The sequence below is a fragment of the Chiloscyllium punctatum genome, chromosome 36, assembly GCF_047496795.1.
Source record: "Chiloscyllium punctatum isolate Juve2018m chromosome 36, sChiPun1.3, whole genome shotgun sequence".
NCBI lineage: Eukaryota > Metazoa > Chordata > Chondrichthyes > Orectolobiformes > Hemiscylliidae > Chiloscyllium > Chiloscyllium punctatum.
This window is the reverse complement of record NC_092774.1, coordinates 12,905,264-12,917,287: the sequence shown is the minus strand read 5'-3', so window position 1 is coordinate 12,917,287 and position 12,024 is coordinate 12,905,264. Positions and strand designations below refer to the sequence as shown.

Sequence of the window (12,024 nt, the reverse complement as noted above, 5' to 3'; positions counted from 1 at the left end):
GTCTTGATATTTTTGCTTTTTCTGCCCCTGTAAGATCCTGAATCAGCACCTTCAGGGGAATTAGTTAGAGTGGAGTGAGAACAGAGGGGAAGGGAGAGTAGGATGGTGCTTTCAATTTTGTGGAACAACAAAAGAATATTCCACAGAAAGTAGAATTGCTTGTTCTGAATTTCTACCCTACACTGATAGTGATGACTTTTGTAATCTCTTTTTGCAGAGTATATGAAAATCTGACGACTTGAAGTTTCAAAATCAACGGATGAAGGGCTTATTCCCGAAACATTGACTCTCCTGTTCCTCGGATGCTGCCTGACCTGCTGTGCTTTTCCAGCGCCACATTTTTTGACTGACTCTCCAGTGTCTGCAGTCCTCACTTTGATGTCAATGTCTGACAGTCTCTGAATCCATCGGGACCGCAACGATTTTTGACTGTAATTTCTGTGAGAGGGATCCACACTTTTTGGTTCCTGTTTGAGGACGTTTTCAGCATCAGTGGGACTGGACGAGAGATCCCACTGTTACAGCGCACTGTGTGTGGAGTCTGAAACAGTTATACGGCCTGGGAAGGGGACTTCACGGCAGGGAGGGGCTCTACACGTGTTTGTGTGCAGCTGAAGCTGTGGCCATGGAGAAACCAGAGGAATCCCGCCCTGTGGAGAAACCGTGGAAGTGTGGTGACTGTGGGAAAGGCTACCATTTCCCGTCTGCCCTGGAGACTCATCGACGCAGTCACACCGGGGAGAAGCCATTCCTCTGCCCTGTCTGCGGAAAGGCCTTCAGACATTCCTCCAACCTGCAGGCCCACCAGCGGATCCACACGGGGGAGAGGCCCTTCCGCTGTCCCGAGTGCGGAAAGGCCTTCGGCACATCCTCCCACCTGATGACCCACCAGCGGATCCACACGGGGGAGAGGCCGTTCACCTGCTCTCAGTGCGGGAAGGCCTTCAGCGATTCCTCCTCCCTGCTGACCCACCAGCGGGTCCACACGGGGGAGAGGCCCTTCAGCTGCCCCGAGTGCGGGAAGGGCTTCAGCACTTCCTGCAACCTGCTGACCCACCAGCGGGTCCACACGGGGGAGAGGCCGTTCATCTGCTCTCTGTGCGGGAAGGGCTTCACCTACACCTCCCACCTGCGGAACCACCAGCGTATCCACACGGGGGAGAGACCCTTCAGATGCCCCGAGTGTGGGAAGGCCTTCAGCAGTTCCTCCCACCTGCTGACCCACCAGCGTATCCACACGGGGGAGAGACCCTTCAGCTGCCCCAAGTGCGGGAAGGCCTTCAGCAGTTCCTCCAACCTGCTGACCCACCAGCGTATCCACACGGGGGAGAGACCCTTCAGCTGCCCCGAGTGTGGGAAGGCCTTTACCCAGGTCTCTTCCCTGCTGACCCACCAGTGGGTCCACACGGGGGAGAGGCCGTTCACCTGCTCTCAGTGCGGGAAGGGTTTCACCAGCTCCTCCAACCTGCTGACCCACCGACGCGTCCACACGGGGGAGAGACCCTTCAGCTGCCCCGAGTGTGGGAAGGCCTTTACCCAGGTCTCCTCCCTGCTGACCCACCAGCGGATCCACACCGGGGAGAGACCGTTCACCTGCTCTCAGTGTGGGAAGGGCTTCACCCGCTCCTCCCACCTGCGGAAGCACCAGCGAGTTCATGTGCCATCGCAGGGGGATTGAAGGAGTGACGGCCGTGTGCCAATATCAGTTGGACTGTCGACCTGTTTCCGGGGACTCCCGGGTTCAAATCCCGCCACGACAGATGTCAGAATCGGTATTCGGTCAGAAATGTGGAGTTCGGAATCTAACGGTGAGACCGTTTCGGGGGGGGAGAAAGCCCCCATCTGATTTCCCCCTCTCCCTTGTGAGGGAAGGGAACCGCCACTGTGGGAAAGGATTCACTCAGTCGTTCCAGCTGCATCCTTTACCCGGTCTGGCCTACACCTGACTCCAGACCCACAGCAGTCTGGTTGACTCTACATTGCCCCTTCCGGGCAAATGAGCGGGGAGACACTTACTTGGAGACGGGGTACGGGTTAAAATTGCTGAGTGAGGCAATACTTCCTCCGGGTTACGGATGTACCAAGGATCCAATTACAAAGGGACAACTTGGTGCTGGCCAATAGTGAAGACAGTGAGGGGGGGGGGGGGGGGGGGACAGGGGAGGTGTGGTGTGTGCAGGCAGTCAATACATGTAATAGCTTGTAACTTTGACTTTGGAAACAGAACCAGTCTGACTCAAGATTGGGATGCAGGCAGACTCTGACCTCACACCTTTAATGCATTGTCTGAGCTGAGATGTGAGCTTTTGCTATCAAACCTTGTTATCTCGAGAAGGTGACAACAAGAAGTACTGGGATTCACATTGTAATGAGACCTGCAACCTATTTGAAAAGGTGGAAGACTTAACAATCCAGGTTTGTTCAATATACCATTTCAGTGGCAGGACGCTGGAATGTTTTGCTCTAAATTGTGTCTCAGGATCTTATCCTCCACAACCACCTGATGATGAGGCAGCACTCCAAAAGTTACTGCTTCCAAAGAAGCCTGTTGGACTACAACGTGGAGTTGTGTGATTCTAGAATCTGGTCTCCAGCATCTGCAGTCCTTGTTTTTACCTCGTTGATTTTAACCCTACTGCGAATCCTCCTCTGTCTACAAGACTCTCAGGGAGTCCCTCTCCCACTGCAACTCCCAGGTCATTTCCTCTGCCCTGAGGCTCTTCAACCATGTCCTGAAACAGACTCGCTACCACAGCCCCATTCGCTTCCTCAGTGCCTGCCTCCATAACCAGCTCATCCTACACAGACTCTGGACCACCTTTAAACCAGCAGAGTTCGGATCCGAACAGGACAAACAGTACAGACTACAGATTCAAAAAACACCAGCAACGGTTCTCCTTCAGGATCCTCCGCTCCACGCTTGCAGCAATGCGCCGTCACCTAACCTCTCTCCAGTCAGCCCTGCCTCAGCTGAGGGCCACACTCTCTCAGAATTACAAAGGACCCCCTCTGTACTACATCCTCAGGAGAATTCATACTCTCAACAAACAGTATTTCAACTCCATCTTAAACATCAAAAACTGAAAGTACAACAAACTTTTATCCACCCACCTCCATAACCAGCGCTCCTCAAACATTCCAGAAGATTCCCCCGGCCTCTGAAATTGCTCGGACGCCATTAGCCATGCGGCTGGTGCAGCTGCCGCCCCCACGCTGATTGATGTCACTTCCGCCCCCATCATGGCTACTCCCACAGCCACTTCCGCCCCTCACAATTCCTCATGCATCACATGTGACATCATTTCTGCCCCTCACATCATCGCTGATGTCACACGCTCAGTGACTTCCACCACCCCTACTGCTGTGGTCACCCCCACTTCCGCCCCCACCAACGCCACTCACCTGCATTCTGCTGACATGCCCCCCACAGATCCCACTGTCACCATTCCTGGCCTACAGAACCCTGAGGGGAACACCACCCCAGCTCATGAATCCACCCCCCATTCCCCCCCCCCACCATCACACCCACTCCAGTTACCGGCTCCGCCCCCACTCCCAGCTCCACACCCACACCAGATCCCAGCTCCCAGCCCTGCCGCGTTTTCACCATCCCCCCAGACCTCCCCCTCACTGAGGACGAACGATTAGTCCTCAGCAAAGGACTCATCTTCATCCCCCTCCGTCCACGCATCAATGAATTTAATACACGCCGTGATGTCGAACACTTCCTCCGCCTCCGAGCTTACTTTCACAATCTGGACTCCCGCCCACCTTCCGAGGACCCCTTCGCCCACCTCCAACACACTGCATCCACCTGGACACCCCGCGCTGGCCTATTACCTGCCCTCGACCTCTTCATTTCCAACTGCCGCCGGGACATTAACCGCCTCAACCTGTCTACCCCCCCCCCCCCCACTCCAACCTCTCACCCTCACAAAGCGCAGCCCTCCAATCCCTCTGCTCCAATCCCAACCTCACCATCAAGCCAGCGGATAAAGGGGGCGCAGTGGGAGTCTGGCGCACTGACCTCTACGCCGCTGAAGCCAAACGCCAACTCAAAGACACCTCTTCCTACTGCCCCCTCGACCATGACACAACCCCCATCACCAACCCATCATCTCCCAGACCATACAGAACCTCATCACCTCAGGAGATCTCCCAACCACAGCTTCCAACCTCATAGTCCGGGAACCCCGCACTGCCTGGTTCAACCTCCTTCCCAAGATCCACAAGCCTGGCCACCCTGGCTGACCCATTGTCTCAGCATGCTCCTGCCCCACTGAACTCATCTCTACCTACCTATACACTGTCCTATCCCCGGAGTCCAGGACCTCCCCACATCTGTTCGAGACACCACCACGCCCTCCACCTCCTCCAAGACTTCCGTTTCCCCGGCCCCCAACACCTCATCTTCACCATGGATATCCAATCCCTCTACACCTCCATCCGCAATGTCCAGGGCCTCCAAGCCCTCCGTTTTTTCCTCTCCAGACGTCCCCAACAGTACCCTTCCACCGACACTCTCATTCGTTTGGCCGAACTGGTCCTCACCCTTAACAATTTCTCCTTCGAATCCTCCCACTTCCTCCAGACCAAAGGGGTAGCCCATGGGCACACGTATGGGCCCCAGCTATGCCTGTCTCTTTGTTAGCTACGTAGAACAGTTGATCTTCCGTAATTACACCGGCACCACTCCCCACCTCTTCTTCCGCTACATTGATGACTGCATTGGCGCCACCTCGTGCTCCCGCGAGGAGGTTGAGCAATTCAGCAACTTCACCAACACATTCCACCATGACCTTAAAGTTAACTGGACCATCTCTGACACCTCCCTCCCCTTCCTCGACCTCTCCATCTCCATTAATGATGACCGACTTGACACCGACATTTTCTACAAACCCACCAACTCCCACAGCTACCTGGATTACACCTCTTCCCACCCTACCTCTTGCAAAAATGTCATCCCATATTCCCAATTCCTCTGCCTCCGCCAGATCTGCTCCCAGGAGGACCAGTTCCACCACAGAACACACCAGATGCCCCCCTTCTTTAGAGACTGCAATTTCCCTTCCCACGTGGTTAAAGGTGCCCTCCAACGCATCTCGTCCAGATCCCGCACTCCTGCCCTCAGACCCCACCCCTCCAACCGTAACTAGGACAGAACGCCCCTGGTGCTCGCCTTCCACCCTACCAACCTTCGCATAAACCAAATCATCTGCTGACATTTCCGCCACCTCCAAAAAGACCCCACCACCAGGGATATATTTCCCTCCCCACCCCTTTTCCGCCTTCCGTATCTACTTGGTTAGGTCCACGCCCCCCCACAACCCACCCTCCCATCCTGGCACCTTCCCCTGCCACCGTAGGAATTGCAAAACGTGTGCCCGCACCTCCTCCCTCACCTCCATCCAAGGCCCGAAAGGAGCCTTCCACATCCATCAAAGTTTCACCTGCACATCCACCAATATCATTTTATTGTATCCGTTGCTCCCGATGCGGTCTCCTCTACATTGGGGAGACTGGATGCCTCCTACCAGAGCACTTTAGGGAACATCTCCGGGACACCTACACCAATCAACCACACCGTCCTATGGCCCAACATTTCAACCGCCGCTCCCTCACCACCAGACGCCTGGAGGAAGAACGTCTCATCTTCTGCCTCTGAACCATTCAACCCCAAGGCATCGATGTGGACTTCAACAGTTTCCTCATTTCCTCTTCCCCCACCTCACCCTAGTTCCAAACTTCCAGCTCAGCACTGTCCCCCTGACTTGTCCTAACTTTCTATTTTCTTTTCCACCTATCCACTCCACCCTCCGCCTTGACCTATCACCTTCATCCCCTCCCCCACTCGCCTATTGTACTCTATGCTACTTTCTCCACTCCCCCACCCTCCTCTCACTAGTCTCTCCACGCTTCCGGCTCTCTCCCTTTATTCCTGATGAAGGGCTTTTGCCCGAAACGTTGATTTCGAAGCTACTTGGATGCTGCCTGAACTGCTGTGCTCTTCCAGCACCACTAATCCCGAATCTGGTTTCCAGCATCTGCAGTCATTGTTTTTACCCAATAGTAAAGACAGGGTGGGGGAGCGGGTGAGGAGGAGGGGAGGTGTGGTGGGGGGGGTGGGGGGGTGAGGAGGAGGGGAGGTGTGGTGTGTGCGGGGGGGGGGGGGGGGGTGAGGAGGAGGGGAGGTGTGGTGTGTGCACTTTGACCTTGGGCTGTTCAAAAAGCAACTGCTTTTTCTCTGCCTTTTTGCTGGGGGGGATCTGAAGCTGTAACAAAGTTGGGTTGCAATAAAGGTTACCTGAACTTACCGCCGGGCTCAGACTCTCATTGAAAGCTTTCAGCTCCAAGAGGTTTTTGTTTTAAAGCTGCTCATTTCTTTCAGCCTCCTGCACTAAGTTTAGAACAGAGAACAATCCAGCGCTGGGGAACTCAAAACTAGGTGGGGGGGCATTTTTATTTAAATATAAGGAGAGAGATTTAAAAGAAACCGGCGGGGCAATATTTTGAAAGAGGGTGAATTGCATGTGGAATTAACTTGCTGAGGATGTGGTAGATACAGGTACAGTGACAACATTGAAACAGCATTCGGATGGATACATGAGTAGAAAGGTTTAGAGGGATATGGGCCAAATGCAGGCAAGTGGGACTGGTTTAGTTTGGAATCCTGGTCAACATGGACAAATTGGACCGAAGTGTCTGTTTCTGTGCTGTATACCTTTATGGAAACCAGTAGATTTCTGAAAGGGGTTTGACAGGATAGATGCAGATAAAATGCTCCTTTGTGGGGAGGGTCATCGAATTCCGACAAGGTGGAAGCAGGCCATTCAGCCCATCTATTTCACTCTGGCCCTCTGAACAGTATCCCACCCATACCCAACCCCTGCCCATCCCCCCCGTGCAGACGACACGTGGGGGCGAAGGCGGTTGGGAGGAGAAGTCGCTCGAGCGAGGAAGTGGCGGGAGGGCGGCCGTTAGGAAAATCCTTGTTTAATCCTTGGGCTGTTTACCCCCCTCACTGTCTGTTTAATCCTCGGGCTGTTTACCCCCCTCACTGTCTGTTTAATCCTTGGGCTGTTTACCCCCCTCACTGTCTGTTTAATCCTTGGGCTGTTTACCCCCCTCACTGTCTGTTTAATCCTCGGGCTGTTTACCCCCCTCACTGTCTGTTTAATCCTCGGGCTGTTTACCCCCCTCACTGTCTGTTTAATCCTTGGGATGTTTACCCCCCTCACTGTTACTTGTGCAATTGCTGAGGGTAGTGTGTAAACCCTAGTGAAGGAGATTATACACCAGCATGTATATGTTCCTCAGTTATTGAAGGGGCAGGACCTGTTGAGAATGGTTAGTAAATGTGGTGCACTAAGCCTTGTTAACATGGATATAGTTTATTATTTGGAAAAGTAGACTTTATTATTTAGTCACCGATGTACAGCACGGAGCCAGACCCATTCGGTCCAACCTGTCCATGCCAACCAGATATCCTAAATTAATCTAGTCCCCATTTGCCAGCACTTGGCTCCTATCCCTCTAATCCCTTCCTGTTCATATACCCATCCAGATGTGTTTTAAATGCTGTAATTATACCAGCCTCCACTACTTCCTCTGGCAGTTCATTCCATACATGCACCACCCTCTACATGGAAAGGTTGCCCCTTAGGTACCTTTTTAATATCTTTCTGCTCTCACCCTAAACCTGTGCTCTCTCGTTGTGAACCTCACCCCTACACTGACAAAAAGACACTTTAAAAAAGAGTGAGCAGCCAGACAAAATGCAAAAGCTATAAAACGTTGAGCCACTTGGGGAAAAATGAACTGTGGCTCTACCCTTTATTTCTCCCATTGGCATTTGAACACTTAACATCTGTCAATAACACCAGCATCGCCACAGAGCATATTGTGTCTGCTCCTCGGTGTGAACAACAGCGCACCTGCTCGCTGGTGTCACCAACACATTGTCCATGCTCCTTGCTGTCGGCAGAAAAGGCGACATCGCTTATCTCTGTTCCTAAAGGTCTTCCTTTTATTCTTAAAGCTGTGCCCTCTGGTCCTAGTCTCTCCTACCAATGGAAACAGCTTCCCAATGTCATTGCACTGTGGGGATGAAGCCCTACCCTGTCCGGTAATTTCTGCTGGTGGGTGAGACTAGGCCTCAAGGTTAGAGGGAGTAGCTTTCAGACAGAGATGAGGAACTGCTTTTCCCAGAGGGTCGTGAATCTTTGGAAGAGTCTAGATTAGAGTGGTGCTGGAAAAGCACAGCAGGTCAGGCAGCATCCGGAAAGCAGGAAGATCGATGTTTCAGGCAATAGCCCTTCATCAAAATCTATGGAATACTCTGGCCAAGGAAGCAATAGAGTCAGCTTCATTAAGTATATTCAAGACACAGTTGGGTGGGTTTTTGCCTGGTAGTGGAATTAAGGGGTTCCTTGTGACAGTGCAGGGAGGAGGAGATGAGTCTATGGATAGATGAGCCATGATCTTAGTGATTGCGGAGCAGGCTCACTTGTAGCAACTGGAGTGAATCCAGGGAGGGAGCAGCCTTTGCGACCTCAGGTATGTGCCTTGGTGCCCCGGGTGAGGTTAGACAGAAGGACAGGTTGGTACTGTTTTCTGTAGCTTGCCAGAGTCTGAGGAGTGACCTTATATGCTTTTATATCGTCATGAGGGACATGGATAGGGTAAATAGACAAGGTATTTTTGTTTGGATGGGGCAGTCAGAACTAGAGGATAATAGGTTTAGGATCGAGAGTTTGGTGCTGCAGCAAATCAGGCAGTATCCAAGGAGCAGGGAAGTTGACGTTTCGGGGAAACTCCCTTCATCAGGGAAGTGTGTGTATGTGAGTTAGTGTATAAGACTGCGCGTGGGAGTGTGTGTATTTGCACATGTCCCTGCTTGATAAAGTGAGATTGTGATGTCTGACAACTGGCACAGAAGGATGCTGATGCCCCTCTGAACATCCACGCATCATTCCTGATGAAACTTCGACTGTCCTACTGCTCGGATGCTGCTTGACCTACTGTGCTTTTCATTGCCAGACTTTCCGACTCTGATCTCCAGTTCTCACTTTCTCCACATCCCAATACATCACCATTTAAACAATATACCTTTCTGCTTTTTTTCCACAGTAAAGGGTATAACTTCATATTATGGTACTGCACTTGCCACGTGTTTGCCAATTGTGGTCTTTTCTACATCGGGGAGACCGAGTGTAAACTTGGGAAATGGTTTGTTGAGCATTACGGCCGGGTCTGCAGCAACCGACCGGACCTCCCAGTCACCATCCATTTTAATTTCCCTTCCCACGCCCTTTCTGACATGACCATCTTAGGTCTTCTCCATTACCACAATGAAGCAAACCGTAAATTGGAGGAACACCACCTCATCTTCCACCTGGGCAGCCTACAGCTCAGAGGACTCGACATTGAGTTCTCCAATTTAAAATAACCTCCCTTCCCATCCCCCAACTCCTCCCCATCCCTTCCACTCCTCCCTGCCAACTTGATTCCTTCCTCCCACTGATCAACCAGATCCTACCCTCTACCCGTCTTCACCTATCCCCACTTCACGATCCTCCCCCCCCCCCCCAACACCTATCCCCACTTCACGATCCTCCCCCCCCCCAACACCTATCCCCACTTCACTATCCTCCCCCCCCCCCCAAGCACCCCCTTGTTCTGCAGCTCCCCCTACACCCACGCCCCATCCTGAAGGGGTACACCAGAAACGTCAACTTCTCCACCTCCTGATGCTGCCTGGCTTGCTGTCATCTCCCAGCCTCCTGCCTGTTTATTTTGCCAATTGAAACACAAACCTGGACCAACTTTTCCAGAGCCTGACACCTGCCTGGATTCACTCCCTATCCTTTCAGTTGCTACAAGTCAATAATTTCGAATTCCTGCAGTGTGGAAAGCCGCCTTTCGGCCTAACTAGTCCACACCAACTCTCTAAAGAGCAAACCATTCAGACCCATTCCCCTATCCTATTACTCTACATTTACCCCGGAGTAATGCACCTAACATACGCATCCCTGATTGCAATGGACAATTCACCTAACCTGGATTAGTGGTGCTGGAAGAGCACAGCAGTTCAGGCAGCATCCAACGAGCAGTGAAATCGACGTTTCGGGCAAAAGCCCTTCATCAGGAATAAAGGCAGCGAGCCTGAAGTGTGGAGAGATAAGCTAGAGGAGGGTGGGGGTGGGGAGAGAGTAGCATAGATTACAATGGGTGAGTGGGGGAGGAGATGAAGGTGATCGGTCAAGGAGGAGAGGGTGGAGTGGAGAGGTGGAAAAGGAGATAGGCAGGTCGGACAAGTCCGGACAAGTCAAGGAGACAGTTACTGAGCTGGAAGTTTGAAACTAGGATGAGGTGGGGGAAGGGGAAATGAGGAAGCTGTTGAAGTCCACATTGATGCCCTGGGGTTGAAGTGTTCCGAAGCGGAAGATGAGACGTTCTTCCTCCAGGCGTCTGGTGGTGAGGGAGCGGCGGTGAAGGAGGCCCAGGACCTCCATGTCCTCGGCAGAGTGGGAGGGGGAGTTGAAATGTTGGGCCACGGGGCGGTTTGGTTGATTGGTGCGTGTGTCTCGGAGATGTTCCCTAAAGCGCTCTGCTAGGAGGCGCCCAGTCTCCCCAATGTAGCACAACATGGTTGAAGAGCTTCAGAGCAGAGGAAATGACCTGGGAGCCTGTCAGAATTGGGAACAGGAGTCGGCCATTTGGTCTTTTAAGCCTACACCAGCAGTGCTTGGGAGCCTCCTGTGAAGCGCTTCTGTGATGTTTCCTCCGGCATTTATAGTGGCCTGTCTCTGCCGCTTCCGGTTGTCAGTTCCAGCTGTCCACTGTAGTGGCCGGTATATTGGGTCCAGGTCGATGTGGCCACACACGCAGAAGACAAGCAACATGAATTTGACTGGGACAACACTACCATTATAGGGCAAGCCAAACAGAGAACAGCCAGGGAATTCCTAGAGGCATGGCAGTCATCCACAGACTCTATCAACAAACACATTGACCTGGACCCAATATACCAGCTGCTACAGCGGACAGCTCGAACTGACAACCGGAAGTGGCAGAGACTGGCCACTATAAATGCCGGAGGAAACAGCACAGAAGCGCTTCACAGGAGGCTCCCAAGCACTGAGGATATCACCTAGACAGGGGACGAAACGTTTGCGAGACAAATTCCCAGCTCGGCGAACAGAACCACAACAATGAGCACCCGAGCTACAAATCTTCTCCCAAACTTTGAACACCTGCACCAGCATTGAACAGATCACAAATGGATATGGATCTCCCTACATCAAGCAGAGGCTGGGACTTTATTCACTGGAGCATTGGACGTTAGAAGGTGGTTAATCAGCATGAACCAGACCCTTCAGGATTAGGGTCAGCAAAGTGAGAATGGAGGGAGAGTGTGTGGGATGGAGATTTTCAGCTTCTTGGGAATGAGAGAGAAAAGAGAATTGATCGGATGGGCCAAAGAGTGGTAGATGGAATGAAATTTTGAGAAATGTGAGTTGTTGCATTTTGGTCAAGCAATCCAGACAGGACTGACACAGTTAAGGGGAATGTTGCAGAACAAAGAGTCCTTGGAGTGCAGGTTCCGTAGTTCTCAGGTAGCCAGGATAGTGAATGAGGCATTTGGTAGGATGGCCTTGATTGGTCAGAGCATTGAGTAGCTGAGTTGGGAGGTCATGTTGTGGCTGTCCAAGATGTTGGTTAAACCACTTTTGGAATACTGCATTCAGTTCTGGTCTCCCTGCTGCAGGAAAGATGTTATGAAACTTTGAAAGGTGTCAGAAAAGATTTGAGCTATAGGGAGAGGCTGAATAGGCCAGGGACATTTCCATGGATCATCAGAGGCTGAGGGGTAAACTTATAGACCTTTGTAAGGGCCATGGATAGAGGGGAAACCTCAAGGTCTTTTCCCCAGGGTAGGGCAGTCCAAGACTAGAAGGCATTTGTCTGAGGTGAGAGTGAAATGATTTAAAAGGGATCTGGGGGGAAACCTTTTCACACAGA

General features: G+C 52.2%; 1 protein-coding gene across 2 annotated transcripts in view; it reads left to right on the top strand.

Annotated features, from left to right (window-relative positions):
* The first annotated feature begins 220 nt into the window (after positions 1 to 220).
* The window catches only part of LOC140460736 (uncharacterized), a 247,628-nt gene continuing 235,824 nt past the window's right edge, over positions 221 to 12,024 (top strand). For both annotated transcript variants that reach the window (XM_072555367.1, XM_072555368.1), the window contains exon 1: positions 221 to 1,651. In XM_072555367.1, coding sequence (XP_072411468.1) covers positions 626 to 1,651 — 1,026 coding nt within the window. In that variant the 5' untranslated portion in view covers positions 221 to 625. The remainder of the gene's footprint in view (positions 1,652 to 12,024) is intronic.